Raw genomic sequence first — 18,849 nt, 5'->3', positions numbered from 1 at the left:
CTAAAGGACAGTTTTGAAGAAATTTACTCTAAAAGACAGCAGAAAAATGAGACAGAATCTGAAAGGGGATGTGGAACCAAAGAAGGATTTTTTTGTTCTAAGTAGAAAATAGTACAGCATGTTTGTATGCTAATGAGAATAACCTAGTGCATGAGACTAGTGATGCATGTGAGAGGGTAATTGCAGGAGCGAAGTCTTTGGGTGGGGGAGAGGTCTGGAATCCCATGCACAGTAGAGGTTTGACGCCTGTATAAGTGTGCAGGAGATCCATCCGTTGTAACAGAAAAAGACAGCAGAACATATGGATGTAGATTTAGAAAGTCCAGTGGTAGAAGGATAAGGAAGTTACTTCCTGATTGCTCCTTATTTCACCAAGAAAACTGAGGGAAATTCATCAATTGAGAGGAGACGAGGGAGAAAGTATTGGAGTTTTGAAAAGAAAAGACAAAGAAGAAAATATGAAATAGTTCTCTAAGAAAATTAATCACCAGGCAGTACTAAGAATCCACTGAGATCAGTCAGCATGGTTCTGCAGTTTCATGAGAGTTGAGGTTGAATGCAAAAGAATGATTTTAATGATGGGCCTTAGAATTCAAGCAGTGTAAGGGCAAGAGAGGGTTAATAGAGAGAAAGTGGTAGAGTCAATGGACTACAATTCCTGATAGAGTTGGTGAATTATTTGAAGGGGAGTGTAAGAGGAAGTAAGCTAGAAAAAATAAGGAGATTAGATAGAGAGGGTATTGAAAGATAGAAACAGGAAATTTTAGAGGTGGTGCAGTTATTGGTAATAGCCAGCATAACCATGGGTGTAGATTGCCGGCTGAGGTGGAGGAGGCCAGGGTGTTGGAGCACTCTTCGATCTCTGTCACACCACCACGAATGATGACAGCAGTAGTGGTGAAGACCGCTGAGTCAGCCACTTAAATCTTTCATGAATAAGGGGGAGTTGACCACAGGACAATGTCTAGAGCAAAGCAGAGCAGTGGATGGTGTGAGTTCATAGCATGTACTTCAGAGAAGCTGGGGGCTCTTGGAGGACGGGTCAGTAATGATCTGGAAGCTGAAATAAAAATCACGGGGAATTTCTATCGCATGTCCCGGCCCACTGGTGCAAGATTATGAGAATAAAACAGCCCCAATCTGAGAGAACTGCAGGGGAAGCAGTTTTTAGAAGATGCTGGGATGTTAAGAGAAGAGGTGAAGGATGTAGATCTACCTACAAGTGGGACACCATACTATATTAATATATTAAAAATAGGACTGAAATATTACTGCAATGGTTCTTCTGAAATGAAAAAATAAAATTCGTTTACGTTCTTGATACCTTACTTAACATGGCTTTTTATTGTTTAGATTTAAAGTAATTGTTTTCTTCCCAACCCTTACTTTTCTCTTCTATATAGTAGACAATATGAATCACCCCTTGAAGGCAACTTAATTAATCAAGAGATTATGCTAAAACGGCAAGAAGAAGAAATGATGCAGCTGCAAGCCAGAATGGCCCTTAGACAGTCTCGACTGAACCTGTATCCAGGAGACACACTCAAAGCTTCCATGCTTGACATCACCAGGGATCCCTTAAGAGAAATGGCCCTAGAAACAGCCATGACCCAAAGAAAACTAAGAGTAAGTTGATTCTCAGGTTACTGCACCTAAACTTGGTCTCACAGGGAAATGTTATACAAAGTACTTTAAAAAATTCTATAGGTATCCTATAGGTTGCCTGTAGTTAAAATTGAAATCTCATATTAGTTTCCATTGGTGTTAAATATCTTGTTGGTTGATACTAAAATAAATATTTAGCTGTTTTCATGATTTCATTTTTAAAAAAACATTAGATGGAGTTAGAGTATCTTAACTGTATATTTTAAAAATATATTCATGAACCTAAAGTCAACTGGCTTTATTCAGTATTGTGGGGGATTATTTTTTAATATTAAGAAATTTTTTTATCCCACAAACCAAGAATATCAGAGATAGAGAGTTCAGAGGTGGTTCAGAAGCTCAAGAATGCTATCGAGCGCGTTCCATCTTTCTGCTCTGCCATTCTCAGAATTTTGACAGTAATTCTCTTTATAGTTAAAGGATGACTGCATTATCTCCAAGCATCATATCTTCATATTACAATAACCAAAGATAAGAAAGAACAAATCTTGTGTCTGTGGGGAATTTTTCTTTTATGTGTTTAGTTGCTTTATTTTTCTTTCAATATATATCCTCTATATTTTTATAAGCATAAGCTCAAAATGAACGTAGTCTTTTCTCATATAAGATATCATGAACATTTTACAACTTTTATAATACTATCGTTAAGGGCTGTAAAGTACTCCATTATGTGAACGTACTGTGTACCATAATTTATTTAATCAGTTTCCAGCTATTGGACATTTAAAATGTTTCTAATTTGTAATTGCTATAGAACATCCTTATAGCTAAATCTTTGCAGATAACTTCCTCCAAGTAGAATAGCCAAGTCAAAGGCAAATACCTTTTAAGATATTTTACACATATTGTCAAATTGCCCTTTAAAAGTTTCTTCCAATTTATGTTTCCTCTGATCATGTCTGTTTTCACCATATTCTTACCGACTCTGATATTATCATTCTTTTTTTTATTATTATCACCAATTTGATAGATGAGGCAGTATCTCATTTGTATTGTTCCTTTACAAATAATTCTTCAAAAGCAAAATAAATGTTAGGAAAGTGATAAAATCTAGAATGACTTTTTTCTTTTTAGTCCTACACTAAGAAAATATATTATCTTATTCTGTTTTGGGTTTTCTTGCTTATTTCAAAGAATCTTCCTAAAAGCATATTTGTATACCCTGAAATTGATAGAATTCAAATTTTCCTCATAGTCTTCTAAGGAGAAGAAACAGTATTGTATGGTGAAAATTATACTGAACTACAAATTAGAAGACTTGGATTCAGTTTCTAATAATTCAATTTCTAATAATATGTCTTTATGTACATTTTTAAACCACTTTGTGTCTCATTATGCTAATTTTTAAAATGTGGAATTGGGTTGTAATTTATAAGACAGTGTCTAATTTTTTGTTTTTTTTTTTTTGCGGTATGCGGGCCTCTCACTATTGTGGCCTCTCCCGTTGTGGAGCACAGGCTCTGGACACGCAGGCTCAGCAGCCATGGCTCACAGGCCCAGCCGCTCCGTGGCATGTGGGATCTTCCCAGACCAGGGCACGAACCCGTGTCCCCTGCATCGGCAGGCAGACTCGCAACCACTGCGCCACCAGGGAAGCCCAGACAGTGTCTAATTTTAAAGTTATTAGATTCCAGTGAAATACAACTGAATTTATTTCAAGCCGAAGGGAAGAAATTCAATAAGCCTTCATCAATTTATCATTATAACCAATACATTTGTCAAAATTAAGCAATAGGCAGGATAGCATGGGCTTCCAGTGATTAAAGGCCCACATAAAGCATAAAAGGCACCATATATACACATTTTTTTCTAAAATCATAGTTTCAGAGAGCTAATGCAGAACTTTGGCTCATTAGAGAGTTTTTACCTTTATAGTATGCCACTGTTACGTGTCATCTCACTAAAAACCTGTGTTTCCTTTCAGTCAGTCAGTGTGTGCTTTCTTCATCAAAGACGTGCTATATCAATGACTAGAGAATTTGAACTGTTGGTCGTTGAAGGACCACACAGTGTTTTCTCTTAAAAAAAAAAAAAAAAAAGAGCAGGAAAGGGGAATTCCCTAGAGGTCCAGTGGTTGGGACTCCGTGCTTCTACTGCAAGGGGCCCAGGTTTGATCCCTAGTGGAGGAACTAAGATCCTGAGAGCCGTGCAGTGCAGCCAAATAAATAAATAAGTAAATAAAATAAAAAGAGTAGGAAGGCTATATTTTTGAGGCTGAAAATAGTACTAGTATTAGGAGGAACAGTTTCACAGTTGAACTAATGTTATTTCCCCAAACATAAGTTTTTAATTCTTTTTTTTTTCTGTATTATTTTTGATGCAGACAAATTTTTAATGTTCATACTCTATTGCCTCATTTGATCTGTATCAAATTCTGTGTTTTCCATGGCAGACTATTATCATTTCTTCTACTCTGTTTCTATTCTCATTTAAAATGTGTCCTACTGGTTCGTTGAGTATTAACAAATGCTTACTGTTAAACTTTTACTTAAATGGTACCTGTCACATGTTCCACACCTGGCTGTTGGATAGAATTCCCACATCAAGCAACCAAATGAACTGTACAGTGAAATGCAAAGAAGAAACCAACAAAAATAAAACTCCAGTAACCCCCCATTAGTTCAAACACATGCATGCACGAAAGCACGCCCCCCCCGCACACACCACCTGCCTTTGGCCTAAAAATTAGCCCTGTGTTCATTCTACCTTTTGCCCATTTGGACATAATTTTTCCACCTATTCTGAATGCTGCTCCCTCCTGGAGTATAACTTGTTTTAAGTTATCTCTTCAACCAATTCTCCCCTCTAGGCAGAAAACCCTGGATATACAAGACATAAAGGGAAAGAGTAGATTGAAAAGAAGTAAATGCAGAATGTGGACTCTACTCTCCCCAGCTCCTGAGATATTATTTTCTTACTAGAAGCAGCAATAGGGAGCAGAGACTGTGATACTTATAATATCCCTAGTTGTCACTAATTAGAACAAAAAAGTACAGGATTCCCAGAACTTGATTACAGATGGATGTGTCTTTTGTAATATCAAAATAGATGTTGTCTAATAACGAAGACTTGTTTTAGGGCAAATTGAATATCATTCTCTGAAATAATGAAATTCTGTTCAATAACTTTACACATTAGCATTATTAAACCAAATCCTTATGTGAACTTGACAACTCTATATTACTTCAGTAATTGAGACTGCTATTTTTTTGGGGGGGAGTTTGAGTCTACCTGGAGTCCAAAAAATGAAAACCTTTATTTACGTAAAACAATATAAAGCCAGGCTTTATATTTTATGTTGCTGGTAGAAAATGAAGCTGATAGAACTTCTATTCACACTTAGTGTAAGGCATATTCCATTCCCGCTCTTGGCAAATTCCACCATACTTCTTTATCGAAAGTTTTTACATTTGTTTCAAATCACTAGTTCTAATATGGTGGCCTTACATGTAGTTGTTTATTATTATTATTATTATTATTATTATTACATTATTTTCCTTTCAAGGAAAGAGCTAGAATAAATGGTAAAAACTATTGATTCTACTTCTGTGATTCACAGAATTTCTTTGGCCCTGAGTTTGTGAAAATGACGATTGAACCATTTATATCTTTGGATTTGCCGCGGTCTATCCTTGTAAGTAATAAAACCACTTGGTGTCACTTTTAGAAAATAATTTTAGTAATGATTTTTTTAAAACAGTAAAATTCTTATAATGTTTACATTGATAACTTCCATTCATTTTTTTCAATTGTAGACCAAGAAAGGGAAGAATGAGGATAACCGAAGAAAAGTAAACATAATGCTTCTGAGTGGACAGAAACTGGAACTGACTTGTGATACCAAAACTATATGTAAAGATGTGTTTGATATGCTTGTGGCCCATATTGGCTTAGTGGAACATCATTTGTTCGCTTTAGCTACCCTCAAAGGTACCAAGGCATTTTAAATTCAGGGTATAGTATGGAAACTTGGCAACAACGACTTCCTATATCTGTTCTGCCTAACCTTCTTTTGGGAAATATTAACTACATGGATATGTCAGCATTGAGAAGTAGGAGTTAGGAACTCCCTTCCTATTCCTAACTAGGTACATTGTTTTAATAGCCGTGTCTTTTTAGCATCTTCTGTACCTGATCATGAAGATTTTTCTCTGGCATTGACTATATAAACATAGATTTTAATTGTTATATTTTGGGGACCATAATTTTGCCTACATATGTACTCTAGAAATTAGTATTCTGCTAATATGAGTTTGAATATATAACAGGACCCTATTTCTGAATCTCCATATCAACTTCTTCAGCTTACTATCCTAGAAACAGTGTCTTCCTAAATGTTGTCAGTTGATGACGGAAAATAAGTCACTTCACATTTTTTAAGCATTACATCCACTGACCTGTGACGTTCACAACCATGGGGGTCTCAGAACACAGATTCAGTAGAAACTGCTGCTGTTTATCAATTAGAATTGTCATAGCAATAAGAAACCCCTTGGGGACTTCCCTGGTGGCACAGAGGTTAAGAATCCGCCTGCCAGTGCAGCGGACATGGGCTTGAGCCCTGGTCTGGGAGATCCCACATGCAGCAGAGCAGCTAAGTCCGTGCACCACAACTACCGAGGCTGTGCTCTACAGCCCGTGCACCACAACTACTGAAGCCCATGTGCCTAGAGCCCATGCTCTGCAACAAGAAAAGCCACCGCAATGAGAGGCCCATGCACCGCATCGAAGAGTAACCCCTGCTTGCAGCAACTAGAGAAAGCCCACACGCAGCAACAAAGACCCAATGCAGCCAAAAATAAAAATAAATAAAATATAAATACATTTTTAAAAAAAGAATTAGTTTTTTTTTTTTACAAAAAGAAACCCTTTGGAGCTGGGTTTAAATAAATATTTCTTTAATATTACTATATTTATAAATTACTCTTCAATATTTCAGATTCCTGTTTACCTCAAAATTTAACTTAAAAAGTTTTGACAACAAAGTACAATAAATTATAATTGAAGGATCAAATCACCCTGAAACCCTGCCAGATCAGGATAACACCATCTTTGTCATACAAGAAATATCTTTCAACTTAGTTTATTGAATTCTTGTTCCTTAAACACTAATAATTCATTTTGTAGAGTCATCCAATAAATATTCGATTAGTGCCTATTGATGTTCGATCACTTTACTAATTACAGTTTTAGACTAATCATGTAATACTATCTGTATAAAAATATTCAATTAGTCAGAAGTTTGTATCTAATTTTGTATCTAATTTCTTAAACATTCTGGATAAGTCAGATCTTACTGACTAATCTTTTATTTGGAGAGAATCAAGAATTAAATGATGCATTAAAACTAAAAATAAAATGATGATTATTGTTCCTTCTAGGTTTTAATGGTAGCTCAACTATAATAAATAGAGCTAATATTTATTGAATGCTTACCATGTGCCACATGCTTTAAACTACCAAATATTTTATAACCATTATGTCATTTGATCTCTACAACAACCCTAAAAAGCAGCAATTAGCACTATCCTGATTTTACAGACAAGAAAATTGATGTCTAGATAGGTTACATAATTTATTCAGTATCACACAGGTAGTAAATGATGTGGCTAGGAGTTGAATCCACATCTGTCTGTCTTCAGAGCTCTCATTTATAAAAGACTGAGCCATACTGCCTCCCATCCATATGCAGTGCCTCAGAATTCCCTGTCATACTTCTTAACAATCCTGTTTTATTCTGGTGTAAAACTGTTTTGTGTAAGTCTGACCAAAAAATGAAGAAATTAAAAGAAAACATGAAAGTATTTTTATTTTATCTGAATATTTCTCATTCTGTTCTAGATAATGAATATTTCTTTGTTGATCCTGATCTAAAATTAACCAAAGTGGCCCCAGAGGGATGGAAAGAAGAACCAAAGAAAAAGAGCAAAGCCTCTGTTAATTTTACTTTGTTTTTTCGAATTAAATTTTTCATGGATGATGTTAGTCTAATACAGTGAGTACACAAGAGTTTCTCTGTTTCTCTTTTTGGCCCCTGGTGTTTTGACCCTTTAGTTTACTGATTTATTTTATTCGGAATTATTTCAAATAATTATTGAAATAATTATTTTCAATAATTATTTTATTATTGAATTATTGAATTCTGATCAATGATATTATTTTATTCTGATCAATGATAAAGTCTTATTTATCATTGCTTATTAGTTTGTTCTGAATTATTTTATTCTGATCAATAATAAAGTCTTCTTTATCATAAAAGAAGTATTTCCTTCAATATAGTTTATTAATTTCTTATGCTTAATCATAAGCCATCTGGGCAACTAAACTTATATGCCAATAAAAAAAATCACCCCAAGATTCAAGATCAAAAACCTAGATGTTTTGTGTATGTATTTGTTTTCCCAGACATACTCTGACCTGTCATCAGTATTATCTTCAGCTGCGAAAAGATATCTTGGAGGAGAGGATGCACTGTGATGATGAGACTTCTTTATTACTAGCATCCTTGGCTCTACAAGCTGAGTATGGAGATTATCAACCAGAGGTAGGATTTATTTTTTCCTCCAGGACAAATTTTGCATTGGTGTTCTTATCCTCAGCATGGATAAAGACTAAACCTGGTTGAGGCATTTGCTGTTTATATCTGGAGATTTTTGAGGCTAGTTTGGTGCCTCAGAATGACCGAGTTCCCCGTGTATATTGGTTATTTCAAATCATGCAGTGTGGGATTTCTTTCTTTTTCTTTTTCTTTTTCTTTCTTTCTTTCTTTCTTTCTTTCTTTCTTTCTTTCTTTCTTTCTTTCTTTCTCTCTCTCTCTCTCTCTCTCTTTTTCTCTCTCTCCCCCTCTCTCTTCCTCCCTCCCTCCCTCCCTTCCTTTCTTTTTTTTTCTGTTTAAAAATTATCCTGTTTCAGAGTTTTGGGATATCTAGCACTTACCTTTCCTTCTCCCTATTTCTAACTAACAGGTACTAGACATAAGGGTTACCAGCCAAATCTGGATCAAAGGGGTCTTCCATCTTCCACATGGATCCATGCAGTGATAGGCTGAGAACCCAGCAGAGCTCACTGTATGGAGAGCACATGTTCAAGGCCAAATGCACCTGAATACAAGTGGACCTAAGAGGAAGCAGGGAGCAAGAAGAGATTGTGTCACTCAAGCGGCATCCTTCACAACATTAATCCTTAACTATAGTGACATTTGGCCTTTGATTGTCAGTCTCTCCTCAAACTTGCTGATAAGTTCAGTCATTCTACTTCACTGAATAAAAAGAGAAAGACAGATGCACTTTCTCTAAAACTCATTCCTCAGAGAGAAGTATAAATAGGAGTACCTTATCTCTTGTTGAGGCAAGAACTTTAAGATAAGAGGAAGAGGGCAAACAGAATTTCTTACACAAACACTCTCCTTTTAGGTTCACGGTGTGTCTTATTTTAGACTGGAGCATTATTTACCTCCCAGAGTGATGGAGAAACTTGATTTATCCTATATTAAAGAAGAGTTACCGAAATTGCATAATACCTATGTGGGAGCTTCTGAAAAAGAGACAGAGTTAGAATTTTTAAAGGTAAGCGTGCAAGATTACAAATGATAAACTTTGCATCTTTTTCAAAGTAAGGAAGAAGTGTTGGAAGACATACATCTAAAAGCTCAGGTGCCAATAACTGTTGCTATATGCTTTATCTCAGCTCATTTATTCCTGACTAAAACCATGGTATTTTAATTCTCATTTTGTAAAAGAGGGAACTGAGGCTCAGAGAGGAAATGTAATGTTCCCAAAGCCAGTGGCTGATATGTGGAACAAAACTATGATTTGAACATGTATCTATCTGGCTATGGATTATATGCTTTTATCCTATTTCATACTCTCAAAATCAAGATATATTATAAAGAAGAAACAATTGGATTTTGTGACTCTCTGGATAAGAAAGGCAAGTTGAAACTAATTCTAGAGTTGTTTTGCTTTGTTTTTTCTTAAAAAGCTTAAGATTCAATTATATCTTCTAAAAATAGTCTTTCCATTAATGCCAACTAATTCACACGGGGGAAGGGAGTTAGAAAAATTGATTTATAGTTTCAGTTCTGCCACCATGTTCCTATAAGACCTCAGATGAATAACAGTGCATTTATGATTAGAAAAGACAGTACTATGCAAACTTCCAGTGTGAACAGCAAATATATGATAATCTATTGAGAAGAGAAAATTCAGAATATTCTCCCTTGGGGGGACTTCCCCAGTAGTCCAGTGGTTAAGACTCCCTGCTTCCACTGCAGGACGTGCAGGTTCGATTCCAGTCAGGGAACTAAGATCCCATATGCCCTGTGGCATGGCCGACAAAAAAAGAAAAGAAAAGAATATTTTCCTCTTGTAGCTCCCCAGGATGTAACAGCATGCCTTAGATTTGCTGCTCCATAATAAGGGAAGGGAGCCAAGTTTCCCAACCCTACAAATATCTATAAAGGGGTTTCATTCACAGACTTATACCACCTTTAATCTAGGATTTATGGTAAGAAAGGCAGGGTGGTTTGTTTTAAGTTGACTCTACTTTTAAAGGCATTACCTTATGTACTTATTTTTTTCCTCGGTTATTACATGTTTATACTTGTAGGAAGTAAATATCATGTTATATTTTTATTAATAAAGGTAGAAGACAGATTAACACAGCAGAAAGAATTTGCATGGGGATTTTCAGACAGTCTTGCATTTGAATTCTTGTTTCAACCAGCTGGGTAAACTTGGACAATGTACTTTAACCTCTCTGAGCTTCAGTTTTCCCCATATAAGTAGTGTGCTTAATGCATAGTAGGCTGCCCTTCTCCTTCTAATAATGTATCCTGTTACTCCTTTTCTCTTCAGCTTGAGCATCTTTCTTCTAACCTAAGAATTTTTTTTAAAATCTTATTAATATACCCTTCCAAGGTTACCCTTCTGCTATATATTATATTGCCTCTGAAAAACTTTTATATCTTTTTGTAAATCTGCTTTATTGAGGTATAATTTACATACAATAAAATTGACCACTGTTAAATGTTCAGTTCAGTGAGTTTTGAAAATATATATACAGTTGAGCAACCATTTCCACAACCATGATAAAGAACAAGGGTTAGCAAACTGTGGTCTGCCTATTTTATAAGTAAACTTTTATTGGAACTTGGCCATGCTCATTTGTTTCCCTATTGTCTGTATCTGCTTTCACACTACAACAGCAGGGTTAAGTAGTTACAACAGAGATCATATGACCCACAAAGCCGAAAATGTTTCCTATCTAGCCCTTTAAATAAAAAGTTTGCCAAAAATATAACACACTTCCAACACCAAAAATTTCCCTCATGTCCCTTTCCATTCAGTCCCTTCCCCCCTATTCCTAACCTCTGGCAAATATTGATCTGCTTTCTATCACTATAATTTTTTTCTTTTCCAGAATTTCATTTAAAGAATCATATATTGCACAGTCTTCTGTGTCTGGTTCTTTTCACTTAGAATAATACTTTTGAGATTCACCCATGTGTGGTGTGTATAGTAGTTTGTTTATTATGGCTGAGTAGTTTTCTGTTGTACAGATATGCAACGATTTGTTTTTTTTCTTTATTTGATGGATATAAAGCTGCTTTAAACACTCAAATACACATTTTTGCATGAACATATGATTTTTCTTTTTCTTGAGTAAATACCTACCATTAGGTTTGCTGGGATCTATGGTAAGTGTATGTGTTACTTCTGCAGAACTGCCAAATTGTTCTCAAGTGGTTGTACAGTTTTACAGTACTACCAGTAATGTATGGGATTTCCAGTTGCTCTACACCCTTAACAACACTTGGTATGTTTAGTTTTGTTTTCTTTTTTTTACATTTTAGCTATTGAAATAAGGTAAGCAGTGGTTTATGATTGTAGTTTTAATTTGTATTTCCCTAATTACTGTTATTTTGAGCATCTTTTCGTGTTTATTTGTTGTTCGTATGTCTTCTTTGTTGATGTGTCTAATAAAATCTTTTGCCCATTTTTGTATCTGGCTATTTTGTATCTGAGAAGTACGTATTCTTTATCTATTCTAGATACGATTCCTTATCTCCCAGTCTGTGACTTGCCTTTGTTTTTCCTGTCATTGACTTTTGAAGAGCAGAAGTTTCTGATGTTAATGAAGCTTCAGTTTACCAATTTTTCCTTCTGTGGTTCCTGCTTTTTATGTCCCGTCTAAGATATCTTTGTCTAACCCACAGTCAAATATTTTCTAAACTTTATAGTTTTAGCTCCTGTATTTAAGTCTGTTATCGTTTTTGGGATAATTTTCATATATTGGCTAAAGTAAGGGTCAAGATTTATTTTCTTGGCATATGAATATCCAGTTGTTCCAGCAACATTTGTTTAAGAGACTATCCTTTCCATATTAAATGACATTGGTACAACTTCTTTATCTTTAAGTCACCTTTTCCAAGGTGCATTTTTATGTTATGGTATTGTTCCAACAGGTCTGCCAAAGACTGACAGAATATGGAGTTCATTTTCACCGGGTGCACCCTGAGAAAAAGTCACAAACGGGAATACTGCTTGGAGTCTGTTCTAAAGGTGTCCTTGTGTTTGAGGTTCACAATGGAGTTCGCACATTGGTCCTTCGCTTTCCATGGAGGGAAACCAAGAAAATTTCTTTTTCAGTATGTCCATTTTAACCTCTCTTGATTCTACATTTAAATTGGTGTTGTCGATTTCAAATGTAACGTATTAATTGACTTTTCTTAAGCGAACTTTAAACCCTGGGATTCTACATTTAAATTGGTGTTGTCGATTTCAAATGTAACGTATTAATTGACTTTTCTTAAGCGAACTTTAAACCCTGGCATTTAGTAGGGCTTATATGTCTTAATACTATTTAACTCTTCTTTCTTAGTTGTGGGAAGTATTATTGAGATTTTGGTTTTGGTTTTCTCAGAAGGTGATTTTTAAAAGAATTCTTAGCTGGTTATATGCTCAATTAACTTTAGTTAAATTACAACCAAGTTGACTTCTCTGTTAATTCAGAACTTATTCTAGGGTACTAATACTTCTCACATGGAGAAAACCCGCTAATGTATTTAAGACTGATAATTATCTTAACCCCAGTGAACTTTGTCTAGTTTAGTAATAGGTCCCTCACAGAACTGTATTTGAATCTCAGTGGTCCAGAGATTTACTGACTTTTATGAACTAGCCTCAGGACTTTCTACAGTTTTAAGTTTTAGTGTGTAGTCTCTGGAGATAAAGTTAGGAAAGCAATTTTTAGAAAATCATGTTTATGAAAGATAATGAACTATAAAGGCATATTTTGATTTTGGAAGTAGGTGGAAAATCTGAACATTGAAGTGTGATTGTCAAACCCCAGAGGTAAATCAAAAATCTGTTCAGGTATTTGTTTTCCTAATGGTATTCAGGGACTACTGACTAGTATTCAGGGACTACTGACTATCTTTAGTTTATATTTGGGCTGAAATATGGTTTCACCAGAACAAACAAAATTTATAAGGTTATAATATCAAAGTCCCAACTGACTGTGGATAATCTTCAACCTAGAGACCTTTGGAATCATTTCTAGACCTGAGGGTTAGTTGGTTGGTTTCCCGTGAAACCCAGAGATACCACTAAGATTACCACATAATAATGTATTCTCTCAGGAAATCCCAGACCATCCTCATCTTCCCAAGATTGTCAAGATCAGGAAATTACCTAGGTTTAACTTACCTTCCCCAATGAAAATGCTGGCAGAGCAAGTGCCTAGAGGAAACCTTGATGAATTAAATACAAATCTAATTTGGACTCGTTTTAAAAGGGCAGCAAATCAAATAATCATCCAGCATTCAGCCGTCATTTACCAGCTATCACATCAGCCCTACAATAAAAATAGAACTAGCTGTGATTAGCTCATTTTTAAAGATCTCCAGTAATAAAGAATAGCCCACATTTCCCTGCAAACTATTCCTGTCTTTAACAGAACTTGTTTATCCTGTAGTTCTTTCTCTAACACAGAGTTCTCTTTTTTAAACTCTCCTTTTTTCTTCCACTGGCCTCTGGGGAGATGGATAAGTTACCCTTCGCCCTTCTCATCTCTTACAACTGAATTTCCTTAGGCACATTTCTTGTCCAGTCCATCAGTTAATACTTAGGATCAATTATCCTTATGATTTGTTTCAAACCTGTACAGCTTTACGACTGTGGAGTTCAACATCCTTGGGAATTACTTGATAGTGGTTAAATGCACTGTTTGTTAGGAGAAAAATTCCCCAACTATTTGAAGAGTTACTAGGAATGCTACTGGTAGTCAGGATACTAGTTTGGTGCTACTATAGCTTTAATTCCTCTCTAATACTTGCTGGTTTCCTTTACTAAAGAAAGAGAGAACAGGGTCCCCGAGATTTCATTGGTAACAACATCTAGCAAGAATTTAATAGTCTTATTTTGTTTTTAAGACCAGGAATTATGAAGATGGCACCTGCATGATTGAAGTTTGAGTAATACTCTGTTATCATATCTTTTGTGAGTCTATGAAATTTGACTTGTCTGAGCCTATTTCTGCATTTGACAGCAAGACAAGGGACATGATATAGAGGAATTTGTACAGTAGAGAAGCCAAGAGCTACAGTAGAATCTAGCTGGGCTTGAGCAATTCTCCAGAGACATTAGTCTTAGATCCCTGACATGTTGAATTCTAGTCTTTTAAGGCATATGGATCACTGCAAGCCTTACCACATAGGTCGCAATATTTCAGGGTGTCCTCTTACATATGAAACATTCATTTTTAAGAAGCAGGGAGATAAAACTGATTAATGATTCTTTTCTTTTCCCAGAATTTGGCAAGAATCACTGTCTCTAAATATTGATGTGTTTCATCTCTCAGCCCAGCAGTTATGTTATCCGGTGTTTCTGCATTCCAACATTTTCCTTAACTTCCCACATTTTCCATCCCAGCCTTCATGCCACCAAGATTTTTCTTGACTGAATCACAGCGCTTATTACTGCATATTAATATCAGTTTTTGTTGAACTTCATTTTTTTAATCTAAGACTGTAGAACATATATTTCTTGTAATTTCTTTTTCAAATAGTTTTGGTGTTTGTAAACATTGCAGTAAACTCAAAATATCAGTAATCTTTAAAGGAAACTGTTTCCCTTGCTGGTGGCTGGTATACAGTCTATACAATCTGATTTAGGCTACAGTTTCTAAAAGTGGCAAATAATATTAATTTCATTTATTTCCTAAATTTCTAATAATACGGAGTTATATTTTTCTATATTTATATTAGATATAGGTCAATGAGTATTCATGCCTACTAATGTGAAGTAAAAATAATATCTGTACTTACTCATTGTTTCTAAAATTTGGTCATGCAATGAAGTGATAGGAAAATATCCTAATTTTAAATACCCTTGATTAATACTGTAGAAAAAGAAAATCACATTGCAGAATACATCAGATGGAATAAAACACGCCTTCCAGACAGACAACAGTAAGATATGCCAGTACCTGCTGCACCTCTGCTCTTCCCAGCATAAGTTCCAGCTGCAAATGAGAGCAAGACAGAGCAACCAAGATGCCCAGGATATCGGTAAGGAGAAGCAAACTGTGTCAGATGACTCCAGGGTAGATGCATGATTTTTGCCACAAACTTTAAAAGAACTTCCACTTTTAGGATGAAAATGACAAGGTATGTAGATGTTAAATGACTAAGTCAAGTTCATAAAGGTGTCATAAATGAAGCTGAGATGTCAACTTCATGGTTATTTTGAAAACAGCACCCCTCATCAGTCAGGGAGTACCTATTGAACTATTTTGTGCTGATTGTTAGGCTAGCTGATGTAAATATTGTAAAAGTTTCAGACACATTCTCTACCCGTAGTAAACTTACACACTGGGAGATAAGACCAACAAACATGAAACAGTAATACACAATAGAGGGTCAAGGTTTCAATAACAGGTTATATTGTACAGTCTCTGATATACACTACAGGAGGAAAAGGAGATCAGAGGATAGACTATGTGAGTGGTGGCACTTGAATTGGAATTTTCAGGACAAAAATAATTAAGTAGGTTGACGATAAATGGAAGGGCTTTTCAGATAAGGGAAAGAACATGGGAAACAAGGTGGTGGACTCTGCACCCAGAATGGGGAAGTCATGTACCATAACAGTTTTGGGGGTGACAGATTTCAGTTTTACTTGGTCACGTCCCTGTTCTGAGACTGACGTGAGTAACCATAGTACCAATATAAGTGCTCAGGAGAGCGGTTTCAGTTCCTTTTGAAAAAGAACCAACAGAAGAAACCAATTTAGCTCTGAAGAAAATCTCAATCAGAACTGAAATATTTAAAGCTTACTCTGCAAGACCACATGTAGAGATTAAAGTTGTAGAAAGTCTAGTTCTGCATATTAAGTTCTTATAGACTTCAGTGAAACACTTTTTTAATCAAGAATTTGATTAAAAAATTAAATGTAATGGCACTGATGACTTTGTGCAGCAGAGCCCTATGAATTCTTTATCCGAAACTTCCCATGTAGGATCAGACTGGGGTGATGGCAACCTATGAATAAATGTTTCTCAGCCTTTCAGAATCAACATGGTAGGGGCTGTATACTGATTAAAAATGAAGATTCCAGAAACCTGTGTGACACTTAGTGAATCACAGTCTTTGGGCATTGGGTCCCTGGAATCTGCATTTTAACAGGCTTTCCTCAGTAGTGATTTTATGCATGCTACAATATGATAACTGTTGCTGTAATCTCATTATTCCTTTTCTTTCCCTGCTTTGCTCTGCTAAAAAATTTGTATGCTCTTATATATTTTCAAAGTATAGTGAAATATACAGAATGAAGTAAGTCAGAAAGAGAAAATCAAATACGGTATGCTAACACATATATATGGAATCTAAAAAACAAAACAAAAAAATGGTCATGAAGAACCTAGGGGCAAGATGGGAATAAAGGCGCAGACCTACTAGAGAATGGACTTGAGGATACGGGGAGGGGAAAGGGTAAGCTGGGACAAAGTGAGAGAGTGGCATGGACATATATACACTACCAAATGTAAAAGATAGCTAGTGGGAAGCAGCCGCATAGCACAGGGAGATCAGCTCGGTGCTTTGTGACCACCTAGAGGGGTGGGATAGGGAGGGTGGGAGGGAGGGAGACGCAGAGGGAAGAGAGATGGGGATATATGTATAGGTATAACTGATTCACTTTGTTATAAAGCAGAAACTAACATACCATTGTAAAGCAATTATACTCCAATGAAGATGTTAAAAAAAAAAAGAGAGAGAGAGAGAAACCACTGCAATGAGAAGCCTGCGCACCACAAGGAGAAGGAGGAGTAGCCCCCGCTCGCTGCAACTAGAGAAAGCCTGCGCGCAGCAACAAAGACCCAGCGCAGCCAAAATTAAGTAAATAAAATAAATAAAAATTTTTTAAAAAGTATAGTGAAATAAACTTGAGAGTCATTGATATGCCTACTTAGATTAATATTCTATTCAAGTCAGAATTGAAAAATTGAAGGTTACATTATTATAGATGTGGTATAGGGTGCTATAGTGAAGAGTCAGAAGACAAAACTATGAACCAGCTTTCTGCCCTCAACATTTCAATGATATATTGTGGTAGTTAAGAACATGAACTGTGGGGCAAGACTGCCAGTGTTCAAACCACGCTCTCTTACTTGCAAGCTCTGAAACCGTGGGCAGGCGACTCAAACTCTCTGCCTTAGCTCCGCATCTGGTAAAATGATTATCATAATGATAATACCAACATTATAAGGTCATTGTGAAGACGAAATGAATTCATACATGTAAAAGTGCCGGCACAAAATAAGTATTGAATAAATATTCATTATCCTTCTTATCATCAACATTGTTTTACCACGACTACCACTAGTTATAGTAGTAGTAGGATGACCTTAGGAAAGGAACTGACGTTTTGAGGTCTCATTTTCTTCACCCATGAAGTGGGAATGTTCTACATATCTCAGTTTTCCCCCTAAGAACACAACTATGTATCCTTAAATTCATATGTAAAAGGACTTTAAGATGGTATTATCTACATCTATTCCCTGATTTTGTTAAGCCTCGAATTATTTTCTGCTTGGAAGCAGCTTAGAAGTAACTACCTGCCTACTTAACTGTCTGTACTAGACAAGTGAAAATAACTGGTGTTATCTATTGGAGTTTGATGGGGTCACAAGTGTATGTTGCTTCTTTAGAGTCATAGGATATGGGTGATAGAAAGAACCTTAGAAGCCATTAAGTCCAAAATTTTACTGATGAGGAAACAGGTTCAGAGAAAAGAGTGTCTCACTTAACCTCATAGTTAGAAGTCAAAGGAGACTAGAACGTGATCTCTTAATTCCTAATCCAGTAGTCTTTCTATTTGATAAGTTTCCAAAGAACTAATTTGCATGGAATTAAGATTAATAATCATTTACTGAGCACTTGCTACATGCTAGGTGCTGTGGGTTACAAAAATAAATGAAGCTTCTCTCCTCAAAAGAGCATACAATTTAGTTGATGATATAAGGAAATACAAAACAAGTACAAGAGACTGAATAGTAGCATAGTGTGGATTGCAGACTGAGTGTGGAACTAACAAAGACTTTGAGTTCAAATTTGAAACATTAGTAATAGGATGTAGGTTCATTCTAATGTCCTTTCCCATCCTGGTGGTCCATGTTGGAATCCTTTCCAGGTGAAGGGCAGTAGGACAGTAGATAAGTGGGTGGTTTATTATTCCATCCCATGGATATGTGCAATGCTTTAAATTCTACCCGGGAATGAACTATGAATGAATTTGAATAGCATAATCCTTGGTATGTTTACAAAACAGATATAACCTAAGCTGAACTGGTGGTCCCTATGCCTGCCAAAGTTTGGTCTACATTTTCCTTTAGGGTGAAGAAAACTTTTGGGTATAGAGGCATTTCCTAGTAGTTGAATCTGTTTAAGACTCAGTTTTTGCGTCTTTGAATAAAGTCTGCTCTCAAAGTAAAAGAAAATAAAATTAATGTTATCTGCTCTCATAAAAACTCTTATTTGAAGCTAAAGATTATACTGGGAATTTTAAAACAAAAGGGTTTTTTTTAATTGTTATGTTTTAACTTGGTGTCCACTTGTACTTCAGAGAAAGAATGTTGAATTTTCCTGGTGATGAGACATGTTTTTTTTTTTTAATTTCCCCTTTT

General features: G+C 35.7%; 1 protein-coding gene across 12 annotated transcripts in view; it reads left to right on the top strand.

Moving 5' to 3' along the window:
- PTPN13 (protein tyrosine phosphatase non-receptor type 13) overlaps positions 1-18,849 on the top strand; it is a 226,571-nt gene that overhangs the window by 126,906 nt on the left and 80,816 nt on the right. For 10 of the 12 annotated variants that reach the window (XM_024764183.1, XM_024764181.1, XM_024764186.1 and 7 more), the window contains 8 exons: positions 1,404-1,626; positions 5,225-5,299; positions 5,421-5,595; positions 7,507-7,660; positions 8,071-8,209; positions 9,078-9,230; positions 12,131-12,313; positions 15,073-15,235. In XM_024764183.1, the coding sequence (XP_024619951.1) occupies positions 1,404-1,626; positions 5,225-5,299; positions 5,421-5,595; positions 7,507-7,660; positions 8,071-8,209; positions 9,078-9,230; positions 12,131-12,313; positions 15,073-15,235 (1,265 nt within the window). The remainder of the gene's footprint in view (positions 1-1,403; positions 1,627-5,224; positions 5,300-5,420; positions 5,596-7,506; positions 7,661-8,070; positions 8,210-9,077; positions 9,231-12,130; positions 12,314-15,072; positions 15,236-18,849) is intronic. The other 2 variants (XM_024764184.1, XM_024764179.1) reach the window with 1 other exon arrangement.

This window comes from Neophocaena asiaeorientalis, unplaced genomic scaffold (assembly GCF_003031525.2).
Source record: "Neophocaena asiaeorientalis asiaeorientalis breed wild unplaced genomic scaffold, Neophocaena_asiaeorientalis_V1.1 scaffold296, whole genome shotgun sequence".
Taxonomy (NCBI): domain Eukaryota; kingdom Metazoa; phylum Chordata; class Mammalia; order Artiodactyla; family Phocoenidae; genus Neophocaena; species Neophocaena asiaeorientalis.
This window is presented reverse-complemented; position numbering and strand designations above follow the sequence as displayed.